Below are 26,923 nucleotides of genomic sequence, written 5' to 3' on the forward strand. Positions count from 1 at the left end.
TATACAACCCAGTATCTAATATATTTAACATCCTATCTATCTTAGAGAACCTACAATGCTATAATATATAGTATATAACGCTGTAATATAAATCAATGGAAATAGTAGACTCCACTATCTGATTTATAAGATTTATAAAATTACCTGATTTATAAAAGCAGTGAAACCTGTGGGTTTCGTGGCTCGGGGCCCAGAGCCAGTTCCAGTTCCCGCAGCGAACTGGGACCAGTTCCCGCAACGCCCCGCACCGGGTCCTCCCGCCCGCTAGGGGGCGCCGCGGCTGCGGAAGCGCCTCTCTCCGCCGGGCCCCGCCCCGTCCTGGGCGGCCTGAGGCACCACCGGGGAACTACCGAGGTACCATCGAGGCGGCGGGGCCGCAATGGCGGCCGAGGCAGAGGAGGAGTACGAGTCGGTGCTGTGCGTGAAGCCGGCGGTGCTCGTGTACCGGGTGCCGCCGCGGGCCTCCAACCGCGGCTACAGGTGGGGCCCGCGCCCGCCCGCGGGGTGTCAGCGCTTCCTGGCGTGGGGGGGGCTCCCCCTCTCCCCGCGGGGTTTGTGGGGTCCCCTCCTCGTGAGGTGTGCGGGGTTTGTGGCTCCCAGAGGTGTTCGGGGTCTCTCCCTCCCTGTGGGGCAGCAATAACTGCTCCTCATGGGGTATCTCAGCCCTTCGGTGAGAAAGCTCAGCCCCCGTGGGTTCCCTCAGGAGGTGTCTGTGCCCTCATCCCACCCCGTGGGCTGTCTCCATCCCCCCCCCGTGTGTTTTGGGGTTCCCACCCCATCAGTGACCCCCAGCCCAAGCCCGTCCTGCCACAGCCGCCTGTCCCTAACGCAACTTCGGCTCTGGAAACTCCGCGGAAAGGGAACCGAAACCTCCCGCGCAGCTCTTGCCTGCTCCCCGCCCAAACACAGCAGCTGTTTTGGGGTGAAACGAGCCATTTTGTGACAAACTGTCCCCACCCTGGCCCTGTCAGCAGGCAGAGGAGCTCCGTGGGTGCCCCGGGGCAGCACAGGGACTGTGGGTGGCACGGGGGCTGTGGCAGGCGCGGGGGCTGTGGGCGATACAGGGGCTGTGGTCAGGCACGGGGGCTGTGGGTGGCACGGGGGCTGTGGGTGGCACGGGGGCGGCACAGAGGCTGTGTGCAAGCATGGGGGCTGTGGGGGCACAGGGGCTGTGGGTGGCACGGGGGCTGTGGGCGGCACGGAGGCAGCACGGGGCTGTGGGCGATACAGGGGCTGTGGTCAGGCACAGGGACTGTGGGAGCACGGGGGCTGTGGGTGGCACGGGGGATGTGGGTGGCACAGGGGATGTGGGTGGCACAGGGACTGTGGGCGGCACTGGGGCTGTGGGAGCACGGGGGCTGTGGGTGGCACAGGGGCTATGGTGGCACAGGGGCTATGGTGGCACGGGGGCTGTGGGTGGCACGGGGGCTGTGGGAGCACAGGGGCTGTGGGTGGCACAGGGGATGTGGGTGGCACAGGGGCTATGGGTGGCACAGGGGCTGTGGGAGCACGGGGGCTGTGGGTGGCACAGGGGCTGTGGGTGGCACAGGGGATGTGGGTGGCACAGGGGCTATGGGTGGCACAGGGGCTATGGTGGCACGGGGGCTGTGAGTGGCACGGGGGATGTGGGTGGCACAGGGGCTGTGGGTGGCACACGGGCTGTGGGTGGCACGGGGGCTGTGGGTGGCACGGGGGCTGTGGGTGGCACAGGGGCTGTGGGTGGCACGGGGGCTGTGGGTGGCACAGGGGCTGTGGGTGGCACGGGGGCTGTGGGTGGCGCAGGGGCTATGGTGGCACGGGGGCTGTGGGTGGCACAGGGGCTGTGGGTGGCACGGGGGCTGTGGGTGGCACAGGGGCTGTGGGTGGCACGGGGGCTGTGGGTGGCACAGGGGCTATGGTGGCACGGGGGCTGTGGGTGGCACCGGGCTCAGGCTCCCTCCTGCTCCCCAGGGCCGCCGAGTGGCAGCTGGACCAGCCCGCCTGGAGCGGCCGCCTGCGGATCACGGCCAAGGGCAGCACGGCCTTCATCAAGCTGGAGGACAAGAGCTCGGGTGAGGGGGATCGCGGGGCTCCGGGCGAGCGGCGCTGCGGGCTGGGCCCGGCGTTACCCGGCCCCTTGCTGTGTTCCAGGAGAGCTCTTTGCCCAGGCTCCTGTGGAGCAGTTCCCCGGCATCGCTGTGGAGGGCGTGACGGACTCCAGCCGATACTTTGTCATCCGCATTGAAGATGGGAACGGTGCGCCCCGCACAGCCGCGGACCCCGCAGAGCCCTCGCTGCTGCTGTTCGGGAGGGATTCCTGCTTCCCATGGCCCAATGTTCCCTGCACGGGGGCAGAGGGAGGAGCTGCCTCCCTGCCACGGCTCTGACCTTGGCCCGGAACAAAAACACTTGGGTTTGGCTACTCAGCGTTGGCAGGAGAATGCAGGAACACCCCCCTGCTGCTAGTTAATTAAAAAGCTGTTTGTACTGTGCAGCCAACGAGGTCAAACACCTGGAGAAGGGAAGGCTCTGGGCTGACCTAATTGTGGCCTTCCAGTCCCTAAAGGGGCTCCAGGAGAGCTGGAGAGGGAGTAGGGACAAGGGGTGGAGGGACAGGACACAGGGAATGGCTCCCACTGCCAGAGGGCAGGGCTGGATGGGGTGTTGGGAATTAGGAATTGTTCCTGTGAGGGTGGGCAGGCCCTGGCACAGGGTGCCCAGAGCAGCTCTGGCTCCCTGGTGTAGAAAATGAATTTTTTTACCCTGGCAGTGTCCAGGGTTAGAAGGGGCTTGGAGCTACCTGGGATAGTGGAAGGTGTCCCTGGCCGTGGAATGGAATGGGATGGGATTTACTGTCCTTCCAACCCAAACCATTCTGGGATTCTGTGATCCCCAGTCCCATGGCTCAGTCTCCAGTGTCCCAGCTCCCTCTGGAGGCAGCGCCAGGCACGGGGCTGTGCAGGATGGGGTATCCCATCCATCCCCATTTCCTTTCCCTTCCCATCCCATCCCATCCCATCCCCATCCCATCCATCCCCATTTCCATCCCCATCCCATCCCATCCCATCCCATCCCATCCCATCCCATCCCATCCCATCCCATCCCATCCCATCCCATCCCATCCCATTCCATCCCATCCCATCCCATCCATCCCCATTTCCATTCCCATCCCATCCCATCCCATCCCATCCCATCCCATCCCATCCCATCCCATCCCATCCCATCCCATCCCATCCCATCCCATCCCAATCTCCTCTCCCTGCCCAGGCCGCCGGGCGTTCATCGGGGTTGGCTTTGTGGACCGAGGGGATGCCTTTGACTTCAACGTGGCTCTCCAGGACCACTTCAAGTGAGTTTGTGCCTCTCCCTGTGTCCTCTCAGCTCTGTTTTTGGCAGGTCTCCTCCAGGAGAGGTGGAGAAGTGGGAGCTGGGCTGGGCAGCTGTGGTGGGAGGAGGAGGGAGCTCACAGCTCTTCCTCTCTCCAGGATTTCCCAGCTTGTATCAGCAGCCTCCCAAACTGGGCATCCAAATTCCCACTCCAGATTCCCCAATTTACTTCTTTTACTTCCTATATCAGCTGTAAGGGGCTGCCCTGAGGGGCTGCTCCAGCTGCTGGGGATGGTGGAATTTGGAATTTTGGGGTTTTGGGGAGGGATGGATGGATGTGGTGCTGTCTGAGGGATCCGTGGGGCTCTGGCAGGTGCTGCTGGGAATCATCCCCTGGGTGCTCCCTCAGGTGAGGTCCCAGCTCACACCTTTGCAGAGCTGCTGCCCCAGATGGTCCTGAGCAGGATTTATTTGTCTGGGGGAGCCTGGGGCAGGCTGTGTCTCCTTTTCCATGGATTTCATTCCCACAGGTGGGTGAGGCAGCAGAGCGAGCTGGCCCGGCAGGCCCAGGACCTGGAGCAGGGACCCAAACTGGATCTGGGCTTCAAGGAGGGACAAACCATCAAGCTCAACATTGCTGTGAGGGCCTTTCTTTCCCAGCTGATTCCAGCTTTTCCTTTGGGTGCCACGAGGAAGCAGCAGCTCCTCCCTGAAAACCCCAGGCATGGGCTGAGGGCAGAACCCATGGGGATAACACTGCCTGCAGGGGTTGTGGTGCAATCAATTCCTGCTGCCAAAACCAGGCCTGGGGGATCTGGGGTGAAATCCACCCCTGCTGGGACCCCTTTGGATGCACCAGCAGTGGGACATCGCAGCAGTGCAGGATTTTATTCCCAGATTAAAACAATTTGGCTTCCAGGGTTTTCACGCTCTGGCTCTGGATTTAAAGGCAATCCCACCCAAACTTCCTGCTCTCCTTTCAGAACATGAAGAAAAAAGAAGGAGGGACAGGGAGCACCAGGCCACGTCCTGCAGTGCCTGGGAGTCTGAGCTTGCTCCCACCACCCCCTGGAGGAAAATCCAGCTCTGGGGAGCGCCCAGCCCCGCTCCCCACGCCTGCCCAGCTCCCAGGAACCCCCATCACAGGTCTGTGCTCACCCTGAGCCCCTGAGGGGCTGCTGCAGCCATCAAAGGGGGGAGGCTGGGAGTGAGAGTGGGAAATCACTCCTGCTGTTGTTTCCTCTCTTCCCGACTTCCTGACAGACTCCCTGTTGTCCTGGCCTCAGCCCACTGCTGCTCCTGCTGCTGATGTCTGGGGAGACTTTGCCAAAGCTTCAGGGTGAGCGGGAGAGGGATCTGGGGGGGATGTGGATGCCTGAAAACCGCCTGGTTTTGCTGGAAAACCCCACTGGGGTGGGGGCACTGCTCCATCCAGTCCCAGCTTTGGGATTCACAGGTGGCTCTGCCTCTGTGCTGCCAATTCCCTGAGTTTGGGTCCATGGACACTTCTTGCTCTGCTGCTCCAGGAGAGTTTTGGGGTGCTCCTGGATGACCCATTTGCAGCTCAGTTTCCTCCCTGGATGCCTTTACCCTCTCTAAACACCATTTTCCCCCTGTTTTTCCCTCTCTATAGGTCAGCTTCCAGCCAGGCTCAGGGGAACACTGGCTGGGTTCAGTTCTGATCCCACCTTGACCCACCTTTCCCCACGTGGGTGCTGGGATCCTCAGGATTCTATGGGACCAAAGAAGCAGCCTCAGGACACCTCACTCCTGCCCTTACACCCACCCAGTGCCAGAATGCTGCAATAAGTGCTGGGAAGAAACAGCCACGTGCCTTAAACACTCCACATCAGGATCCTGGGAGACTTTGGAGGCTTCTCCTGTGGGAAAAACCATCAGGTCCCTCCCTCTCCTTGATAAGGAGGGAGAGCTCAGGGATTCCTCTGCCTTCTGCTCGTGCTTCTGGGCTCGATCAATCCTTCCCTGAGCAAGGAGCATCCTCCTGGATCCACTCAAACCTTTCCCTGCCAGGATGCCAAGCACCACCTGGATTTTTTTTCTGAGCACTTAACTGTGATGTGGGGAGCCTGATCCTGGTGTTTCCAAGCTGAAATTCCTCATTTCTTACTCTGGGAAGTTTGTTTTTATCCTCCTCTATTTTGAAGACACGATTTTTTACTCATTTCCGTGGACATTTTATTAAGGACAGAATGGAGCCAAGCTCTTGGACAGAGCTGGGGTTGAGATCCCTCTTGAAACAAATAAATATTTTCTTACCTATTTATATTAAGGCTTTTCTGAGTACGAAATCCCACTTATTTTTATCCAACCCTTTGGATTCTCCTTTCCATTTCCAACTGGATAAAGGGCATTCTGCTTTCAGAGCTTTCCCCTTGGGCCTGGCAGCGACCCCAGGTGAGAATGTAACGCTTCTGAGTGAACAATAAAACGGTTTTGATGCCAGACTGGAACTTTTTTCTTCCCCTGGGCGGGCTCGGAGCAGCCAGGATGAGCTTATGTGATTCCCATTCCTTGCCGGTGCCGAGGGAATGGGATTGGACACGGAGCACAACAGAACCTGTTGCTTAGCAGTGGTTTCTGTTGGGAAGGACACCGGCAGGGGAAGGTAAGAGAGGAAATGAGGGGAAAAGGAGGGGTTTTGGGACACAACTGCTGGGGGGTGCAGCTGGAGGCAGCTCCCGCCGGGCTGGAGGCATCCGAGGCGCGGTAAATCCTCAATCCCATCGGCCTGCTCCCCGTCCCGGGTAATCTCCGGCTCTCCGGGGCACAAAGGGCACTTTCCCTGCCGGGCGGCGAGCGAGCCCCTCCTGCCCGGAGCGTGCTTTGGGACCGCATCCATCCCTTGCTTCAGGGGCGGGGACGCCTCCAGCCCCCGTGCTGGGGGATTTGGGGGATTTATGCCCACTTTTCCCTACCAGGGTGGGGACAGAAAGCCTTTAATTACGCGGGGGATAATTAAAGCTCCGGCGGGCGGGATGATCCGGGGTCCCGGCGCCATCCCCGCATCCCGGGGGTGTTAAAGCCGCTTCACCCCTTGGCAACCCCGGCTCGCTCCACCCCGGAGCTTTTCCTGCCGGAGCCAACTGCGGGCTTAAGGAGCTTAAGGAGCGCGGGGCTCAAGGCCGGGAGAGCGGCTCGGTCCCGGTAAGGACCGCCCCACGGCCCGGGCACGGCCTCGCCGGGGGCTGGCACTGGGCTCTGTCCCCTTCCTCTTCCTCCTCCCGCTCCGCCCGGAGCCTCGGGGTGCGTTTGCCGGCAGAGCCGCGGGGTTGCTGGGGGAGGATGGGGCCGAGCCGCTGCCGGGACCTCCAGGAAGAGGAGGGTCCCCGCTCCCGCCGTCACACGGGGAGGGGACGCGGATTTCGGGCTGATCCCGACCCCGCATCCGCTTCCCGCGGGCGGGCACCGAGCCCGAACCGCCCCAAATCCCGGGGAAAGGGGCCGGGGGACGAGGAGGCCGCGGCCAGGGGGTGCCCGGGGCTCGGGAGATGCTCCCGGGGCTGAGGTGGGGACAGCGGGTCCTCCTCGGTGCGGGGAGAGTGGGATGGGGACCGGGAATGGGATGGGGAATGTCGGGAATGGGATTGGGATCGGGGTCGGGAATGGGACCGGGAGCGGGATCGGGATCGGGATCGGGGTCGGGAATGGGATGGGGAATGTCAGGAATGGGTTTGGGATCGGGGTCGGGAATGGGACCGGGAATGGGATCGGGGTCGGGAATGGGATGGGGAATGTCCGGAACGGGATTGGGATCGGGAATGGGATGGGGACCGGGAATGGGATCGGGGTCGGGAATGGGATGGGGACCGGGAAGGGGATCGGGATCGGGGTCGGGAATGGGATGGGGAATGGGTTTGGGATCGGGAATAGGAATGGGACCGGGAAGGGGATCGGGGTCGGAATGGGATCGGGAATGGGATCGGGGTCGGAATGGGGTCGGGAATGGCGCTGGGGCAGCGGGTTTGCGAGGGCAAAGGGGTTTTTGATGGGAAAATCGCGGATCGGGGCTGCTCCGTGATCCCAGCAGAGAATCAGGGGCGGGTCTGTGGCCGCGAATGGGATAGTGCCGCGGTTTGGGATCTTAAATGAGAATTTACGGTGGTTTGGGGATGGCAAATGCGATTTTATGGCGGTTTGGGGATCACAAATGTGAATTTACAGCGGTTCGGGGATCACAGCTGTGAATCTGCAGCAGGGTTTGGGATCACAAACACAAATTTTTAGTGATTTTGGGGTTGCAACTGTAAATCTGCAGCAGTTTTGTTGTTGTAACTGTAAATCTGCAGCAGTTTTGGGATCACAAATAGGAATTCACAATAGTTTTGGGATCACAAATGCAAGTTTGTGCTAGTTTTATGATTGCAGCTATCAACCGGCAGCAGTTTTGGGATCACAAACGTGAATTTGCAGAGGTTTTTGGCATTAGGAATCCAAATTTTGTGTCAGTTTTGTGATTGCAGTTACAAATCTGCAGCATTTTTGTGATTGGAAATCTGCAGCAGTTCTGGAATCAAACTTTAATTTACAGCAGTTTTGGGATGACAAACATGAATTTACAGCAGTTTTGGGATCATAGACATGAATTTACAGCAGTTTTGGGGTCAAAATGCAAATTTGTGGCAGTTTTATGACTGCAGCTGTAAATCTGCAGGGGTTTTGTGATCACAAACACAGATTTGCAGCAGTTTGGGGATCATAGCTGCAAATCTGCAGCAGTTTTGCTCTTGCATCTATAAACCTGCCATGATTTTGTGATCCCAAACACACATTTACAGAGGTTTTATGTCCCAGCTGCAAAATGAGGTGGGTTTGGATCACAGCCCTTGATCTGCAGCACTTTGTGATCCCAGACTCCAGATTTTGGCCATTTTGTGGTTGCAGCTGCAAATCTCTGGCAGTTTTGTGATTGTGAACGTGGATCTGAACCTCCTTGCAGTCACAACTGCAAACTTCCCGTGGGCTTTTGACCACAACTGTGCATTTTCAGCAGCTCTTCCCTCACAAACAGCATTCCTTGGAATGTCTGAGTGTGGGAGGTGGCATTTCCAGCCAGGCCAGGGGGCAGAACCCTCCCCATGGGCTGGAGATTCACACTGAGGGTGGCGGGATTTTGGTGGAAATCCCCCTGTTTGTGCCTGGTTATTAAAACCAAAGCAAATATCAGGGAAGGATCCCAAGGCAGGTTGTTGTTCCTATCCCTGAGGATCCTTTATCCAAATGCTGCAGCTCGTGGTGGCAGAGGATGCCCTGGCTGTGTCCTGGGCTAGATCCCATCCCAGATCACATCCCGGATCCCAGATCCCATCCTGGATCCCAGATCCCAGCCTGCCTCTCTCCATCCCATCCCACAGGGGCCATGGCCTCGCTGCTGTCCCTGCAGGAGGAGAACAGGATCCTGCAGCAGGAGCTGTCCCGGGTTGAGGACCTGCTGGCCCAGAGCCGGGCTGAGCGTGATGAGCTGGCCATCAAATACAACGCCCTCAGTGAGCGGGTGAGCCCCCAAAATCCCCCCTTTTTAACCCCAAAATCCACAGCTCGCCATCAAATACAATGCCCTCAGTGAGCGGGTGAGCCCCCAAAATCCCCCTTTTTAACCCCAAAATCCACAGCTCGCCATCAAATACAACGCCCTCAGTGAGCGGGTGAGCCCCCAAAATCCCCCTTTTTAACCCCAAAATCCACAGCTCGCCATCAAATACAAAGCCCTCAGTGAGCGGGTGAGCCCCCCCAAATCCCCCTTTTTAACCCCAAAATCGAGAGCTGGCCATGAAGTACAACACCCTCAGCCAGCCCCCACAAATCCCCAATTTTAACCCCAAAACTCAGCTGGCCATCAAGTACACCACCCTCAGTGAGCGAGTGAGCCCCCAAAATTCCCCCTTTTAACCCCAAAATCCACAGCTCGCCATCAAATACAACGCCCTCAGTGAGCGGGTGAGCCCCCAAAATCCCCCTTTTTAACCCCAAAATCCACAGCTCGCCATCAAATACAAAGCCCTCAGTGAGCGGGTGAGCCCCCCCAAATCCCCCTTTTTAACCCCAAAATCGAGAGCTGGCCATGAAGTACAACACCCTCAGCCAGCCCCCACAAATCCCCAATTTTAACCCCAAAACTCAGCTGGCCATCAAGTACACCACCCTCAGTGAGCGAGTGAGCCCCCAAAATTCCCCCTTTTAACCCCAAAATCCACAGCTCGCCATCAAATACAACGCCCTCAACAAGTGGGTGAGCCCCCAAAATCCCCCTTTTTAACCCCAAAATCGAGAGCTGGCCATAAAATACAATGCCCTCAGACAGGTCTCCCAAATCCCCCTTTTTAACCCCAAAATCCACAGCTGGCCATGAAGTACAACACCCTCAGCCAGCCCCCACAAATCCCCAATTTTAACCCCAAAACCCCCAGCTCGCCATCAAGTACAACGCCCTCAGTGAGCGGGTGAGCCCCCAAAATCCCCCTTTTTAACCCCAAAATCCACAGCTCGCCATCAAATACAACGCCCTCAGTGAGCGGGTGAGCCCCCCCAAATCCCCCTTTTTAACCCCAAAATCGAGAGCTGGTTATAAAATACAACACCCTCAGCCAGCCCCCCCAAATCCCCCTTTTTAACCCCAAGATCCACAGCTCGCCATCAAATACAACGCCCTCAGTGAGCGGGTGAGCCCCCAAAATCCCCCTTTTTAACCCCAAAATCCACAGCTTGCCATCAAATACAACACCCTCAGTGAGCGGGTGAGCCCCCAAAATCCCCCTTTTTAACCCCAAAATCGAGAGCTGGCCATAAAATACAATGCCCTCAGACAGCTCTCCCAAATCTCTCTTTTTAACCCCAAAACTCAGCTGGCCATCAAGTACAACACCCTCAGTGAGCGGGTGAGCCCCCAAAATCCCCCTTTTTAACCCCAAAATCGAGAGCTGGCCATAAAATACAATGCCCTCAGACAGGTCTCCCAAATCCCCCTTTTTAACCCCAAAATCCACAGCTGGCCATGAAGTACAACACCCTCAGCCAGCCCCCACAAATCCCCAATTTTAACCCCAAAACCCCCAGCTCGCCATCAAGTACAACGCCCTCAGTGAGCGAGTGAGCCCCCAAAATTCCCCCTTTTAACCCCAAAATCCACAGCTCGCCATCAAATACAACGCCCTCAACAAGTGGGTGAGCCCCCCCAAATCCCCCTTTTTAACCCCAAAATCGAGAGCTGGCCATAAAGTACAATGCCCTCAGACAGCTCTCCCAAATCTCTCTTTTTAACCCCAAAACTCAGCTGGCCATCAAGTACAACACCCTCAGTGAGCGGGTGAACTCCCAAAATTCCCCTTTTTAACCCCAAAATCCAGAGCTGGTTATAAAATACAACACCCTCAGCCAGCCCCCCCAAATCCGCCTTTTTAAGCCCAAAATTCAGAGCTGGCCATGAAGTACAACACCCTCAGCCAGCCCCCCCAAATCCCCCTTTTTAACCCTAAAACTCAGCTGGCCATAAAGTACAGCACCCTCAGTAAGCGGGTGAGCTCCCCCAAATCTCTCTTTTTAACCCCAAAATCCACAGTTTGCCATCAAGTACAATGCCCTCAGTGAGTGGGTGAGCCCCCCAAATCCCCCTTTTTTTTTTTAACCCCAAAATCCACAGCTGGCCATCAAGTACAATGCCTTCAGTGAGGAGGTGAGCCCCCCAAATCCTCCTTTTTAACCCCAAAACTCAGAGCTGGCCCTCAAGTACAACACTCTCAGCCAGCCCTCCCAAATCCCCCTTTTTAGCCCCAAAATCCACAGTTGTCAATCGAGTACAACACCCTCCCAAATCCCCTTTTCAGCCCCAAACTCTGGGCAGTGCCAGCTGCAGCTCTGGCATTCCCTGTGGTGTCCCCGTGGTGGGAATTGCCCAGACCAGTCCTGGCTTGCCAGGGCTTGTCCATCCCTGTTTTGTTTGTCCTGCTGGATTTTGGGGAAGGAACTCCCCCTTCTCTGTGGGGATCCTTCAGTTTTCCAGCACTTTGCCCTGGCAACCAGGAGCTCCAAAGGGTTTTGGCCCTCCCGGTGCTGAGTGTGCCCCAAACTGGTGGATACTGGAGGAATCCCTCAGTTTGTGCCTCAATATTTCAAAATAAAAGCAAAATTCAGGAAAATACCCCCTGGGCAAGTTTCCACTCCTGTACCAAAGGATGTTTTATCCACTCTGTGCCAAGTGGGAAGGGGCTTTGCTGACCCCATAGTCTGGGGTTTGAGTTATCCTTAAAAACACCCCAAAATTTCCCATTCATCCCCTCCCTGTGCATGGAGGAATGGGAAAATGTGGGAATTGAGGCCCCTGGCTGGCTGGGATTTGCCATGGAACCCCTGGGGGATGCCCAGGGGTGTGGAGGTGCCAGCCTGGGCTGAGGGATGCTCAGGTGTATGGATGGGGATGCCAGCCTGGGCTGGGGGATGCTCAGGGGTGTGAGGATGCCAGCCTGGGCCAGAGAATGCCCAGGGGTGTGGTTGGGGGTGCCAGCCTGGGCTGGGGGATGCCCAGGGGTGTGGGGGTGCCAGCGGATGCCCAGGCATGCGAGTGGATGCCCAGGGGTGTGAGGATGCCAGCCTGGGCCAGAGAATGCCCCGGGTTGTGGTTGGGGGTGCCAGCCTGGGCTGGGGGATGCCCAGGGGTGTGGGGATGCCAGCCTGGGATAGAGGATGCCCAGGAGTGTAGGTGGAGGTGTCAGCCTGCCCTGGGGGATGCTCAAGGGTGTTGAGGTGCCAGCCTGGGATGCCCAGGGATGTGGAGGTGCCAGCCTGGGCTGGAGGATGCCCAGGGCTGTGGATGGGGGTGCCAGCCTGGGCTGGGGGGGTGCACAGGGCTGTGGATGGAGGTGCCAATGGATGCTCAGGGGTGTGAATGGGGGTGCCAGCCTGCGCTGGGGGATGCCCAGGGCTGTGGGTGGAGGTGCCAGCCAGGACTGGGGGATGCTCAGAGATGTGGCGATGCCAGTGGATGCCCAGGGGTGTGAAGGTGCCAGCCTGGGCCAGGGAATGCCCAGGGGTGTGGATGGGGGTGCCAGTGGATACTCAGGGGTGTGAGGGTTCCAGCCTGGGCCAGAGAATGCCCAGGGGTATGGATGGGGGTGCCAGCCTGGGCTGGGGGATGCTCAGAGATGTGGGGATGCCAGTGGATGCCCAGGGGTGTGAAGGTGCCAGCCTTGGCCAGGGAATGCCCAGGGGTGTGGATGGTGGATACTCAGGGGTGTGAGGGTGCCAGCCTGGGCCGGGGGATGCCCAGGGATGCCAGCCTGCTCTCCCCTGGTCCCAGCTGGAGCAGAGCCTGCGGCTGGAGCCCGAGGACGCGGCCGAGAGCCGGAGCCTGGCCCAGCACAACATCGAGCTGCGCCGGCTGCTGGAGGAGGAGCAGGCTGCCTACAAGAGGAAGCTCCAGGCCTACCAGGAGGGCCAGCAGCGCCAGGCCCAGCTGGTGCAGAAGCTCCAAGCCAAGGTAAATCCATCCCCAAGGGGGTACTGGGATAATCTGGGGACAGCCCACCGTGGGTGTCACCCCCTGTCCCTCCTGCAGGCGTTGCAGTACAAGAAGAAATGCGGGGAGGTGGAGCAGCAGCTGCTGGAGAAGGCGACGGAGCTGGAGCAGGAGAGGATGACGGTGAGGGAGGCTTTGGGGGTGCCCTGCCCCAAGTGCCAAATCGGGGTGATGGCCAGCGGGGGAGTGTTCCCACAGATCCAGCTGGATGCCAGCGGCTCCCAGCCCGAGGAGGAGAGCAGCAACGAGCTGGAGAACGCCCTGATCCGGCTGGAGGAGGAGCAGCAGAGGTGGGTGGGATCCCGGGGGATGTGAGGATTCCCGGGGGATTCTGAGCTCGGTGATCCTCTGGGATCCCAGGAGCAGCAGAGGTGGGTGGGAATGTTGGGATTCCCAGGGGATTCTGGCCCTGGTGATTCCTTGGGATCCCAGGAGCACCAGAGGTGGGCAGGATCCCAGGGAATTTAGGGATTCTCAGGGGATTCTGATCCCAGTGATCCCCGATCCCAGGAGCACCAGAGGTGGGCAGGATCCCAAGGGGAATGTGAGGGTTCCCAGGGGATTCTGACCTCCATGATCCCCAGTTCTAGGAGCAGCAGAGGTGGGTGGGAGTGTGAGGATTCCCAGGGGGTTCTGACCCTGGTGATTCCTTGGGATCCCAGGAGCAGCAGAGGTGGGCGGGATCCCAAGGGGAGTGGGGGGATTCTTAGGGGGATTCTGTCTCCCGTGATCCCCAATCCCAGGAGCAGCAGAGGTGGGCGAGACCTGGGGAATTGTGATGTTTCCCAGGGGATGCTGAGCTCGGTGATCCCTGATCCAGGAGCAGTAGGGGTTGGTGGGAATGTGAGGGTTCCCAGGGGGTTCTGACCCTGGTAATCCCTTGGGATCCCAGGAGCAGCACAGGTGGGTGGGATCCTGGGGGGAAGTGAGGGTTCCCAGGGGATTCCGACACCGGTGATCCCCAACCCCAGGAGCAGCAGAGGTGGGTGGGAATGTGGGGATTTCTGGGGGATGCTGAGCTCGGTGATCCCCTGGGATCCCAGGAGCAGCAGAGGTGGGTGGGAGTGTGAGGATTCCCAGGGGATTCTGACACCGGTGATCCCCAATCCCAGGAGCAGCAGGGATGGGTGGGATCCCAAGGGGAATGTGAGGATTCCCAGGGGGATGCTGACCCCGATGAGCCCCGATCCAGGAGCAGCAGCCTGGTGCAGGTGAACTCGATGCTGCGGGAGCAGCTGGAACAGGCCAACGTGGCCAACGCGGCGCTGAGCGAGGACATCAGGAAGCTCACGGCGGACTGGGCACGGGCCAGGGACGAGCTGGAGCAGCGGGAGGCGGAGTGGAGGCGGGAGGAGGAGGTGAGAGACACCCGGGAGGGGACACGGGACACCAGGGAGCAGCAGCAGGGGATGAGAGGTGTGAGGCAGGGGGATGAGGGGATGTGGGATCATGGAGAGGGGATGTGGGGTTGTGGGGGATGCTATAAAGAGCAGAGTTTGGGGAGTATGGGGGGGGGACGGGATGGGAAGAGGATGCAGGGCAGAGGGATGTGTTGGAGTGTTGGGGGGTAGCATGGTTGGGATGAACGGAGATGAGAGATCTCTGCAGCCAGGTCAGGAACTTGGGGTTTATTGCAAAGGGCCAAGTGCAGGGACCTGCTGGGAGCTGCCAGCCACAGCTGGAGCAGGAGTGAGAAGAGAGGGGGAGAGAGGATGAGAGAGTGAGAGAGTAAAAAGGGTAAGAGAGCGAGGTTCCCATTACAATACAATAAACCTTCTTCTGTGTTGAATATTCCAATTCTCACTGACCAATCTAGTACAAGACACAAGTCCTATAGCATTTACATACAGCCTATAAGAATCACTACATTACCATATTGTGCTACATTTTAAACCCTAAAAACTCCTCTTTGGGCCCTTCTGCCAAGCTGTAGGGTCTGCTCTGACCCTTGGGCCTGTCTGCAAGCAGAGGGTGTTGTTCCATCAAAAGGGGATCACCTTCAGCTGGCCATGCCATTGTCTTCCAGTTGTTCAGTAACTGAGGGATCTCAAAGCTTGCTTTCATTTCAATCTCGTTTATAGTTTCCATATCCTCAAAATCGTTTGCCAGACAATCACATTTATAAGGCTTTCCTGTTTCATCTTCCCCAGCAGGATGTGGGGTCACTGAGGAGGGATGCAGGGCCAGGGAGATGTTCTGTGGGGAAGGATTTGGGATGGGAAATGGAGATGAGGCCAGGGGATGTTTCAGGGACAATGTGAGGGATGTGGGGCTGTGGGTGATGTCCCGTGGGGAAGGATTTGGGATGGGAAATGGAGATGAGGCGGGTGGGCGTGTCAGGGACAATGTGGGGCCATGGGGGACGTCCCATGGGGAAGGATTTGGGGATGTGACATGGATGGGAAAGGGAGATGAGGCAGGGGGATGCAGGGACAGTTACACAGGACCCTGGCAGGAATGTGGGGCCGTGGGGGATGTTGCGTGGAGAAGAATTTGGGGGTTTGGGAGATGTGACAGGAAGGGGATGTGAGGCAGGGACGTGTCACCCCCACACCCCTGTCCACGCCCACAAGAATTGCGGTGGGGCTGCGGAGGACTGTGGGGCTGATTGGTGTGGCCAGGAGGGATATTTGTGAATTTGGTGACCGTGGTGGATCCCTGATCTCGCTCCACCTCCCCCAGTCCTTCAACACCTACTTCAGCAACGAGCACAGCCGGCTCCTGACGCTCTGGCGGCAGCTGGTGGCCTTCAGGCGCCACTTCGGGGACATGAAAGCCACCACCGAGAGGTCAGCGGGGCCCGGGGCGGGATCCCTCCCTCCGGGGGTCCCTGGGGGTCCCACCCTGCGCCTCCTGCCCGCGCAGGGACCTGTCGGAGCTGGGCCACGAGGTGTCGCGGACGGGCCGTGCCGCCCACGCCGCCTGCCTGCACCTGGCCGCCAACCTGCGGCTGGCCGAGAGCCAGGCGGGCGCCGCCCGGGAGCGGCAGGAGCTGCGCCTGGAGCAGCTGCAGGAGCAGCTGGAGGCGCGGGCACGGGACGCGGAGCTGGAGAAAAACACCCTGGCAGCCAGGTACGGGCATGGGGGCGCCGGCTGGGTGAGGGGAGGGGTGGAAGTGTAGGGGGTGTGGTACGGGATGGGGAGGGAGTGAGTCAGAGGGATGGGAGGCAGGAGGACCAGGAGGGATGCAGGAGCACCGGGAGGGGTGCAGGGGCACCAGGAGGAGTGCAGGAGCACCGGGAGTGGTGCAGGAGCACCAGGAGGGGTGCAGGAGGATCAAGAGAGGGTGCAGGAGCACCAGGAGGGGTGCAGGACTGCCAGGAGGGGTGCAGGAGGGACGCAGGAGGACCAGAAGGGATGCAGGAGGACCAGGAGGGGTGCAGGAACACCAGGAGGGGATGCAGGACTACCAGGAGGGGTGCAGGACTGCCAGGAGGAGTGCAGGAGGGACGCAGGAGGACCAGAAGGGATGCAGGAGGACCAGGAGGGGTGCAGGAACACCAGGAGGGGATGCAGGACTACCAGGAGGGATGCAGGACTGCCAGGAGGAGTGCAGGGGCACTAGGAGGGGTGAAGAAGCACAGGAGGATGTTCCATAGGGAAGATTTTGGGGATGTGGCATGGGACGGGAAGGGAATATGGGTCAGAGGGATGGGATGCAGGAGCACCAGAGGGTGCAGGAGCATCAGGAGGGGTATGGGGGCACCAGGGGATGAGGAGCACCAGGATGGGGAGGATTCACCCCCATGGGGCCATAGGGGTTGTTTCGTGGGGAAGGTTTTGAGGCTGAGGCAGGGATGTTGGATGCTGGATGTTGGATGTTGGATGCTGGATGCTGGATGTTGGATGTTGGATGTTGGATGCTGGATGCTGGATGTTGGATGCTGGATGTTGCATGCTGGATGTTGGATGGTGGATGTTGGATGCTGGATGTTGGATGCTGGATGCTGGATGTTGGATGTTGGATGTTGGATGCTGGATGCTGGATGTTGGATGCTGGATGTTGCATGCTGGATGTTGGATGGTGGATGTTGGATGCTGGATGTTGGATGCTGGATGCTGGATGTTGCATGCTGGATGTTGGATGGTGGATGTTGGATGCTGGATGTTGGATGCTGGATGCTGGATGCTGGATGTTGGATGCTGGATGATGGGTGTTGGATGCTGGATGTTGGATGCTGGATGTTGGATGCTGGATGTTGGATGCTGGATGCTGGATGTTGGATGCTGGATGTTGGATGCTGAATGCTGGATGTTGGATGTTGGATGCTGGATGTTGGATGCTGGATGTTGCATGCTGAATGCTGGATGCTGGATGTTGGATGTTGCATGCTGGATGTTGCATGCTGGATGTTGGATGTTGGATGTTGCATGCTGGATGTTGCATGCTGGATGTTGGATGCTGGATGTTGGATGCTGGATGCTGGATGTTGGATGCTGGATGTTGGATGCTGGATGTTGCATGTTGCATGTTGCATGTTGCATGCTGGAAGTTGCCTGCTGGCTGTGTCCTGGCCAGGCTGGCGGAGCTGACAGCGGCCCTGGAGCGGCACCGGAGCGAGGATGAGGAGAAGGAGCGGGCAGTGGAAGCGCTGACCCTGCAGCTGCGGGAGCTGGTGGGTGCAGGTGCGGGGTTTGGGGATGCGGATCCGTCATTCCCGGCCTGATCCCACCCCGGGGCTCACAGGAGGCCGCGCGCGCCCGGGAGCCGACGCCGGAGCAGGTGCAGGCTCTGCGCTCCGAGCTGGAGCTGCTGCGCCGGACGCTGCACGAGATCACCCAGGTGCTGGGACACCCCGGGCCACCCGCAGCCAGGAGGGGCCTCTCCCTGCCTCAGTGTCCCCTGCCTTCCTCAGTATCCTTTCCCTGCCTTCCTCAGTGTCCCCTCCCTGCCTTCCTCAGTGTCCCCTCCCTGCCTTCGTGTCCCCTCCTTGCATCAGTGTCCCCTCTCTGTCTCAGTGTCCTATCCTTGCCTCAGTGTCCCCTCCTTGTGTCAGTGTCCCCTCTCTGTCTCAGTGTCCCCTTCCTTGATTCATTTTTGTATTTCCTTATTCAGTTTCCCCTCTCCCTGATTCAGTTTCCCCCTCCCTGCCTCAGTTTCTCTTTCCCCCGTATTTGATTTCCCATTTCTCACCTCAGTTTTTCCTTCCCTGGACTCCATCTCCCCTTCCCCCTTCACTGACTTAATTCCCTTCCCTGCCTCACTTTCCCCTGGATTTTCCCGGGAGCAGGCGGTGCTGGCAGATGACCCCGAGTCCCCCGTGCCCGCCGTGTCCCTCCCGTGTCCCCCTGTGTCCCCTCCGTGTCCCGCCGTGTCCCCTCTCCGCAGCCTCTCTGCCAGCGCTGCTGCTGCTGCCGTCCACGCGGCCCTGAGCCGGCGCCAGCTCCAGCTGCAGGTGAGCTGGGAGGAGGAGGAGGATGGGATGGGATGGGATGGGATGGGATGGGATGGGATGGGATGGGATGGGATGGGATGGGATGGGGATGGAAATGGGGATGGGGATGGGATGGGATGGGATGGGATGGGATGGGATGGGATGGGATGGGATGGGATGGGATGGGATGGGATGGGATGGGGATGGAAATGGGAATGGGGATGGGAAGGACGGGGACAAGGATGGGATGTGATCAAGGCTGGCCCCCAGGAGGCCCGGAGCCAGGCGGAGGCGGGCCGGGAGGCGGCCGGGAGCCTGCGGCGGGAGCTGGGGGTGCTGGAGCAGCGGCTGGAGCAGCTGGGAGCCGAGGCCGGGAGCTGCCGGCGGGCGCAGGAGGAGGCGCAGCGGGAGGGGCTTCAGCTGCGGGCCCAGGCCGAGGGGCTGCGCAGGTACCGCCCCTCCGTCTGTCCTGTGTGTGTGGCTGTGTGTCCATCCCTGAATGTCCATCTGTCCCTGTGCATCCATGTGTCCCTGTGTCCGTGTGCCTGTGTGCCTGTGTCCGTGTGCCCATGTGTCCATGCGTCCATGTACCCTTGTGCCCATATATCCATGTGTCTGTGTGTCCATGTGTCCGTGTGTCCATGTGTTGATGTGCCTGTGTGTCCGTGTGTCCATGTGCCTATGTGCCTGTGTCCATGTATCCATGACCCCATGTCTGTGTGTCCGTGTGTCCACAGGGAGCTGTGCCCGTGTGTCCATGTCTGTGTGTCCATGTCTGTGTGTCCGCCGGGAGCTGTGCCCATGTGTCCATGTGTCCATGTCCATGCGTCCGTGTGTCCATGTTCGAGTGTCCATGTCCATGTGTCCACAGGGAGCTGTGCCCATGTGTCCGTGTGTCCATGTCCATGTGTCCGTGTGTCCATGTCTGTGTGTCCATGTCTGTGTGTCCGCCGGGATCTGTGCCCATGTGTCCATGTGTCCATGCGTCCGTGTGTCCATGTCCGTGTGTCCACAGGGAGCTGTGCCCATGTGCCCATGTGTCCATGCCTATGTGTCCGTGTGTCCATGTCCATGTGTCTGCAGGGAGCTGTGCCCATGTGTCCGTGTGTCCATGTATCCATGAGCCCGTGTGTCCATGTCCGTGTCCGTGTGTCCGCAGGGAGCTGTGCCCATGTGTCCATGTGCCCGTATGTCCATGTCCGTGTGTCCATGTCTGTGTGTCCGCAGGGAGCTGTGCCCATGTGTCCATGTCCGTGTGTCCGCAGGGAGCTGTGCCCGTGTGTCCATGTGCCCGTATGTCCATGTCCGTGTGTCCGTGTCCGTGTGTCCGCAGGGAGCTGTGCCCATGTGTCCGTGTGTCCGTGTCCGTGTGTCCGCAGGGAGCTGTGCCCATGAGTCCGTGTGTCCGTGTCCGTGTGTCCGCAGGGAGCTGTGCCCATGAGTCCGTGTGTCCGTGTCCGTGTGTCTGCAGGGAGCTGTGCCCATGTGTCCATGTCCGTGTGTCCGTGTGTCCGCAGGGAGCTGTGCCCATGTGTCCATGTGCCCGTATGTCCATGTCCGTGTGTCCGTGTCTGTGTGTCCGCAGGGAGCTGTGCCCATGTGTCCATGTGCCCGTATGTCCATGTCCGTGTGTCCGTGTCTGTGTGTCCGCAGGGAGCTGTGCCCATGTGTCCATGTCCGTGTGTCCGCAGGGAGCTGTGCCCGTGTGTCCATGTGCCCGTATGTCCATGTCCGTGTGTCCGTGTCCGTGTGTCCGCAGGGAGCTGTGCCCATGTGTCCATGTCCGTGTGTCCGTGTGTCCGCAGGGAGCTGTGCCCGTGTGTCCATGTCCGTGTGTCCGTGTGTCCGCAGGGAGCTGTGCCCATGTGTCCGTGTGTCCGTGTCCGTGTGTCCGCAGGGAGCTGTGCCCATGTGTCCATGTCCGTGTGTCTGTGTGTCCGCAGGGAGCTGTGCCCATGTGTCCGTGTGTCCGTGTCCGTGTGTCCGCAGGGAGCTGTGCCCATGTGTCCATGTCCGTGTGTCCGTGTGTCCGCAGGGAGCTGTGCCCATGTGTCCATGTCCGTGTGTCCGTGTCCGTGTGTCCGCAGGGAGCTGTGCCCATGTGTCCATGTGCCCGTATGTCCATGTCCGTGTGTCCGTGTCTGTGTGTCCGCAGGGAGCTGTGCCCATGTGTCCATGTGCCCGTATGTCCATGTCCGTGTGTCCGTGTCCGTGTGTCCGCAGGGAGCTGTGCCCATGTGTCCATGTCCGTGTGTCCGCAGGGAGCTGTGCCCGTGTGTCCATGTGCCCGTATGTCCATGTCCGTGTGTCCGTGTCCGTGTGTCCGCAGGGAGCTGTGCCCATGTGTCCATGTCCGTGTGTCCGTGTGTCCGCAGGGAGCTGTGCCCATGAGTCCGTGTGTCCATGTATCCATGTATCCATGAGCCCATGTGTCCATGTCCGTGTCCGTGTGTCCGCAGGGAGCTGTGCCCATGTGTCCGTGTGTCCGTGTCCGTGTGTCCGCAGGGAGCTGTGCCCGTGTGTCCATGTCCGTGTGTCCGTGTCCGTGTGTCCGCAGGGAGCTGTGCCCATGTGTCCGTGTGTCCGTGTCCGTGTGTCCGCAGGGAGCTGTGCCGCGCGGAGGCGGCGCTGGCGGAGGAGCAGCAGCGTGCGGGGGCCCTGCAGCAGGAGCGGGAGCAGCTGCGGCGCCGCAGCGAGAGCCTGCAGGACGGCCGGGACCAGGCTGCCCGCGACGCCCAGGCTGCCCACGAGCAGCTGCAGCACAGGTGGGCACGGGTGGGTGGGCACGGGGCACGGGTGGGTGCAGGTGGGCACAGGAGGGATCAGGTGCGGACTGAAGTGTGTGCGGGGCCAGGGTGGGTACGGGATTTGCGGGGGCTACAAGAGGGTTCAGATGAGCACAGGTGGCTCTGGGGGCACAGGTGGGCACAGGGGGCACAGGTGGGCATGGGGCACAGGATGGCACAGGTGGGCATGGGCAGGTGCAGGTGCAGGTGGGGGCCCAGGTGGGTGTGGGGTCTGGGTAGGTAGAGGGTATACGGGGGGGTACAAGAGGGTTCAGATGAGCACAGGTGGCTCTGGGGGCGTAGGTGGGCACAGGTGGGCTCTAGCAGGTGCAGTGGTGACCCAGGTGGGTGTGGGGTCTGGGTGGGTAGAGGGTATATGGGGGGTTCAGATGAGCACAGTTGGTTGTAGGTGGGCACAGGTGGGTGTAGGTGGGCACAGGTGGGTGTAGGTGGGCGCATGTGGGCTCAGGTGCATACAGGTGCACATAGGCAGGTGTTGGGGGGTACAGCACCCTCAAGACCTACCTATGGTGAATGCAGGTGGGCACAGGTGGGCACAGATGAGTGTACAGGGATCACAGGTGGGTGCACACAGGACACTGGCAGGCACAGGTGGGCACAGGTGGGCACAGGTAGGCGTACAGGGGACACGGGTGGGTGTGCAGGGGGGTACAGGAGGGTTCAGGGGAGCACAGGTGGGTGCACAGGGGACACAGGTGGGCACAGTTGGCGCACAGGGGACACAGGTGGGCAGAGGTGGGTGCACAGGCGGGCACAGGTGGGCACAGGCAGTGTGTGCTGTCCCCGCACAGCCAGCAGCAGGTGCAGGAGCTGGAGGCGCAGCGGGCGCGGGCGCAGCGGGAGCTGCTGGAGGCGCGGGAGGAGCTGAGCCGGGCACTGCTGGAGGCGGAGCTGGCCCGCGGCGAGCAGGAGGCGCTGGAGGAGGCCCTGGGCAAGGTGGGCATCGGGACCCGCCCCACAGCGGGGCCGGGCACGGGTACAGGTGCATCCCATGGGTACAGGTGCACTCCCCCAAGAGTGCCAGGCCTGCCCTGGGTGCAGCCCCGTGCCCCAGCTGCCCCCATGGCCTGGTTCCACAGGTGTCCCCACATACCCCAGGTGTCCCCAAGTGCCCCCTATGCCCCAGGTGCTCCCCAAGCCCCGGGTGCCCTCCATGTTCCCCATGCCCCAGGTGCTCCCCAAGCTAGATGAGCCCTAGATGTGCCCCCATGCCCCAGGTACTCCGAAGCCCCAGGTGCCCCCCGTGCTCCCAGGTACTCCCCAAGCCCCAGGTGTCCCCCATGCCCCCCCTGCCCCAGGTGCTCCCCAAGCCCCAGATGCCCCCTGTGCCCCCCATGCCCCAGGTGCTCCCTGTGACCCCCATGCCCCAGGTGCTCCCCAAGCCCCAGGTGCTCCCCCTCCCCCCAGTACTCCCCCTGTCCCCGTCCCGCCGTGCCCCCGGTGCCAGCCGGTGCCCGCTCGCAGGCTCAGGGCAGCTGCGGGGAGCTGGCGGAGGCCCGGCGGGCGGCGGAGGCCGAGGAGTCGCGGCTGCGGGACGCGCTGGCCAAGACCAGCGAGCTGGCGGCCGGGCTGGCCCGGGACAAGGCGGAGCTGGGCCGGCGGCTGGAGCGGCTGGAGCAGGAGCGGGAGCGGGGCCGGCTGCGCAGCCGGGAGCTGTGCCGGGAGCTGGCGCTGCTGCGGGCGCGGCTGGAGAGCGGCCCCCGGCCCGGCAGCGAGCGGCGCGACCTGGAGCGGCCACTGCGGGACCCCCGGGACGACGGGCGGGGGCTGCGGGAGGAGCTGCGGGAGCTGCGCGGGCTCCACGAGCGGCTGCGCCACAGCCTGGGCCAGGTGGGCACCGCGGGGGCAACTGGGGAGAGTGTCTGGGGCAACTGGGAGCAGTGGGGAGGGGACATGGGACCACTGGGAGGGTGTCAGGGGTAAACGGGAGAGTGCCAGGGACAACTGGGAGAGTGTCTGGAGTAACTGGGTGAGGTGGGGAGGTGCCAAGGGTAACTGGGAGGGGTGGGAAGGCGGCATGGGCGCACTGAGAGGGTGTCAGGGGTAAATAGGAAAGTGCCAGGGACAACTGGGACAGGTGGGGAGAGTGTCTGGGGTAACTGGGAGGGATGGGGAGGGTGCCAAAGGTAACTGGGAGGGAAGGGAAGGGGGCACTGGGCCACTGGGAGGGTGTCAGGGGTAAATGGGAGAGTGCCAGGGACAACTGGGACAGGTGGGGAGAGTGTCTGAGATGACTGGGAGGCGTGGGGAGGGTGCCAAGGGTAACTGGGAGGGATGGGAAAGGGGTATGGGGCAACTGGGAGGGTGTCAGGGGTAAATGGGAGAGTGCCACAGACAACTGGGACAGGTGGGGAAGAGTGTCTGGGGTAACTGGGAGACGTAGGGAGGGTGCCAAGGGTAACTGGGAGGGGTGGGAAGGGGGCATTGGGGCCACTGGGAGGGTGTCAGGGGTAAATAGGAAAGTGCCAGGGACAACTGGGAGGGGTGGGGAGGTGCCAAGGATGGGTGCTGGAGCAACTGGAAGCAGTGGGGAGGGTGCCAAGGGTAACTGGGAGGGGGATGCGATGACTGGTGTCCCTGAGGTGTCCCCGGTGTCCCCGGTGTGCCGCAGGCGGTGCAGGAGCAGAGCGCGGCGGGCGAGGCGCTGGCGCGGGCGCGGGCGGAGCAGGAGCGGCTCCGGGCGGAGCAGGAGCGGCTGGGCCGGACGCAGGCGGCGCTGGCCCAGGACGGGGCCGGGCTGGCCGTGCAGATCGCGGCTGCCCAGCGCCAGGAGCGGCACCGCCACCGCGAGGCCGCCGGGCTCAGGTGGGGCTGGCTCGGAGGGTGCCGGGCTCAGGGGGTGCTGGGGCGGGTCCAGCCCCGTGCCCAGCCCCGTGCCCAGCCCCATGCCCAGCCCCGTGCCCAGCCCCGTGCCCGGTGTCCCGCAGGTCAGAGAAGGAGGGGCTGGAGAACGCCGTGTTCCAGCTGCAGCAGGAGCTGGCCCAGCTCCAGGCCCGCAATCAGCAGCTGGAGGCCCAGGGCCGGACACTGGCCCAGGCCAAGGAGGCGCTGGAGGGTGAGGGGTCCTGGCCACCCGTGTGTCCCATCGGCCTGGCCATGGCCAGCTCCCACCCATCCATCCCCGTCTTCATCCTCATGCCATCCATCCCCATCTTCATCTTCATCTTCAACCCATCCATCCCCATCTTCACCATCCATACCCATCCATAGTATCTGTTATACACATCTTCATCCTTGTCCATCTCCATCTTCACCGTCCATCTCCATCCATCATCCCCATCCTCATCCCTGCCCATCCCCATCCTCATCCTCAGCTCCATCCCCTTTTCCCCATTGACAGGGGGTGTCTCCATCACTTGGGGGTGTCCCCACTGATGGGGGGATGTCCTCATGATAGGGTATCCTCATGACAGGGTGTCCTCACTGACTGGGGTTGTTCCCAGGGACTGGTGGGTCCCCATTAGCTCTGGGGTGTCCCATGACTGGGGGTGTCCCCATAACTTGGGGTGTCCCATGGTACGGTGTCCCCATGACTGGGATATGCCCATGACTGGGGGTGTCCCCATCGCTGAGGGCTGTCCCTGTGACCGAGGCTGTCCCCATGGCTGCACTGTCCCCATGACTCCACTGTCCCCGTCACTGAGGGCTGTCCCCATGACTGAGACTGTCCCCATCACTAAAGGGTGTCCCTGTGACCAAGGCTGTCCCCATGACTGCACTGTCCCCATCACTGAGGGCTGTCCCCTTGACTCCGCTGTCCCCATGACTGCGCTGTCCCCATCACCGAGTGGTGTCCCCATGACTGAGGGTGTCCCCATGACTGCGCTGTCCCCATGACTGCGCTGTCCCCATCACTGAGGGGTGTCCCCATCACTGAGGCTGTCCCCATCACTGAGGGGTGTCCCCATCACTGAGTGGTGTCCCCATGACTGGGCTGTCCCCTTGACTCTGCTGTCCCCATGACTGCGCTGTCCCCATCACTGAGGGCTGTCCCCATGACTCCGCTGTCCCCATCACTGAGGGGTGTCCCCATGACCGCGCTGTCCCCGTGTCCCCCAGCGGAGCTGGCCGTGGCGCGGCGGGAGCGGGCGCAGGAGCTGCGGGAGCGGCGCCAGGCGGTGGCGGTGGCCGAGGCGGCCGCGGTGGCGGCGGCGCTGCAGAGTGCCCGCGATGCCCACCGGGAGCAGCTGGAGCAGCTCCAGCGGGAGAAGGTGCGCGCGGGGCGGGGGGACACGAGGGTTTGGGCTGCGGGAGGGATTGGGGGCACGGCGCTGGGATTTTGGGGTGTTGTGGTGGACAGTTTTAGGGTGTGATGGAGTTTTTTTGGGTGTGATGGTGATTTTGGGGGTTGTAAGGGTGATTGTTGGGCAACGATGTTGGTCATTGGGGTGAAATGTTGGGTTTTGGGATAAAATGTGTTTTGGGGTGCAGAGCTGATTTTTGATGCACGTGCTGACTGTCGAGGGCCCAGTAGTTATTTTTAGGGTGAAATGTTGTGTTTTGGGGCTCAATGGTGATTATGGGGTGAAATATAGATTTTTGGGGGGCTGAGCTGATTTTTGATGCATGTGCTGACTGTTGAGGGCACAATGGTGATTTTTGGAGGACAACCTTGATTTCTGACATTCCCACTGATTGTTGGGGCATGATGCTCGGGGTGCAGGATTGTTTGGGTTTGCTGGTGATTTTTGGGGTCCGCTGGTGATTGTTGGGGCTCACTGGTGATTTTTGGGGCTCACTGATGATTTTGGGGCCGGCAGGAGGAGCTGGAGGCCGAGCGGGGCCGGCTGGTGCAGGAGCACGAGGAGCTGGTGGCCGATCTGGCGGCGGCGCGGCAGCAGCGCCAGAGCGAGAAGCAGCAGGTGGTGGCCCGGATGTCCCCCTGTCCCTGTGCCACCCCGATGTCCCCCAGCCCTGTGTCACTTCCCTGATGTCCCCAGGCTCTGGCGCTGCAGGAGGAGGAGCGGGTGGCCCTGGCAGGGACGTTGGCAGGGCTCCAGCAGAGCCTGGATGAGGCCACGGCCGAGCTGGAGCAGCGGCGGCGAGAGGCCACAGGCCGCCAGGAGAAGGAGCAGGTGGGTTTGGGGGGCTCCCAGAACGCCCCCAGGGTGGCACAGAGCCCTCACTTCCACCCCCATGCCCAGGTGTCTCCCCTCTTTGTGACCCCCATTGCCCAAAGTGTCCCCTGCTCTTGCAGCCATCCGTGCCTGGGTGTCCCCTTGTCACCCCCCAATTCCTGGGCATCCCCCACTGCAGCCCCTCCTGTCTGAATATCCCCTGTGGCCTCCCCATTGCATCCCCCCATTCCTGGGTACCCCCCCCCCACCACTGCACCCCCCAGCTTGAGCCTCACCCCTACCATTGCAAGACCCCCCAGTGTCCCCTTTCCTTGCAGCCCCCAACTTCACCCCTCCATCTCCTGCAGGAACGGGGTCAGCTGTGGGTACCTGAGCCCCCTCACCCCATCCCTGCACCACCCCTGCTGTCCCCTCTCTCTGAGACCCCATCCCCACTGTCCCCCTCTCTCTGGGACCCCATCCCCACTGTCCCCCTCTCTCTGGGACCCCATCCCCACTGTCCCCCTGTCTCTGAGACCCCATCCCCACTGTCCCCCCTTTTCCAGCACCTATTCCATTGCCCTCCCTCTTTCTGGGGCCCATCCCCATTGCACCCCTTCTCTCTGGGACCCCATCCCCACTGTCCCCCCCTTTCCAGAACCCATTCCATTGTCTTCCCCCCTCCCTGGGACCCCATCCTCATTGTTTCCCTCTCTTTCTGGGCCCCATCCCCATTACCTCACCTCTCTCCGGGACTCCAACCCCACTGTTCCTCCTCTCTCTGCGCCCATCCCCATTACCCCTCTGTGTCCGGGACCCCATCCCCATTGTCCCCCCCTCTCTGGGACCCCA

The 26,923-nt window shown here is 61.0% G+C and overlaps 2 protein-coding genes across 2 annotated transcripts in view; both read left to right on the forward strand.

The window, feature by feature from the left end:
* Positions 1–316: 316 nt before the first annotated feature.
* On the forward strand, positions 317–5,769 carry NECAP2 (NECAP endocytosis associated 2). Its single transcript, XM_063176777.1, has 8 exons — positions 317–480; positions 1,951–2,051; positions 2,131–2,235; positions 3,247–3,328; positions 3,837–3,945; positions 4,290–4,452; positions 4,570–4,645; positions 4,940–5,769. Exons 1-8 carry the CDS (start codon positions 380–382, stop codon positions 4,986–4,988), a joined length of 786 nt encoding a protein of 261 aa, XP_063032847.1. The 5' UTR covers positions 317–379; the 3' UTR covers positions 4,989–5,769.
* An 840-nt stretch (positions 5,770–6,609) lies between these two features.
* CROCC (ciliary rootlet coiled-coil, rootletin) overlaps positions 6,610–26,923 on the forward strand; it is a 39,322-nt gene continuing 19,008 nt past the window's right edge. The window contains 20 exon segments of the mRNA XM_063176713.1: positions 6,610–6,855; positions 8,708–8,818; positions 12,614–12,793; positions 12,872–12,955; positions 13,031–13,122; positions 14,025–14,190; positions 15,515–15,621; positions 15,698–15,904; positions 17,352–17,448; positions 17,520–17,615; positions 18,064–18,228; positions 18,478–18,656; positions 20,811–20,972; positions 21,806–21,950; positions 22,479–22,844; positions 23,626–23,819; positions 23,942–24,069; positions 25,074–25,225; positions 25,775–25,876; positions 25,955–26,089. Coding sequence (XP_063032783.1) covers positions 6,610–6,855; positions 8,708–8,818; positions 12,614–12,793; positions 12,872–12,955; positions 13,031–13,122; positions 14,025–14,190; positions 15,515–15,621; positions 15,698–15,904; positions 17,352–17,448; positions 17,520–17,615; positions 18,064–18,228; positions 18,478–18,656; positions 20,811–20,972; positions 21,806–21,950; positions 22,479–22,844; positions 23,626–23,819; positions 23,942–24,069; positions 25,074–25,225; positions 25,775–25,876; positions 25,955–26,089 — 3,114 coding nt within the window.

The sequence above is a fragment of the Melospiza melodia genome, chromosome 26 (genome assembly GCF_035770615.1).
Source record: "Melospiza melodia melodia isolate bMelMel2 chromosome 26, bMelMel2.pri, whole genome shotgun sequence".
NCBI classification, from domain to species: domain Eukaryota; kingdom Metazoa; phylum Chordata; class Aves; order Passeriformes; family Passerellidae; genus Melospiza; species Melospiza melodia.

Excerpts from the sequence above, each read along its gene's own strand:
- NECAP2 (XM_063176777.1), top strand. The coding sequence starts at position 380 with ATGGCGGCCGAGGCAGAGGAGGAGTACGAGTCGGTGCTGTGCGTGAAG. Across the intron at positions 3,946-4,289 it reads CCATCAAGCTCAACATTGCT|AACATGAAGAAAAAAGAAGG; the intron begins GTGAGGGCCTTT and ends CTCTCCTTTCAG. Across the intron at positions 4,646-4,939 it reads GACTTTGCCAAAGCTTCAGG|GTCAGCTTCCAGCCAGGCTC; the intron begins GTGAGCGGGAGA and ends CCCTCTCTATAG.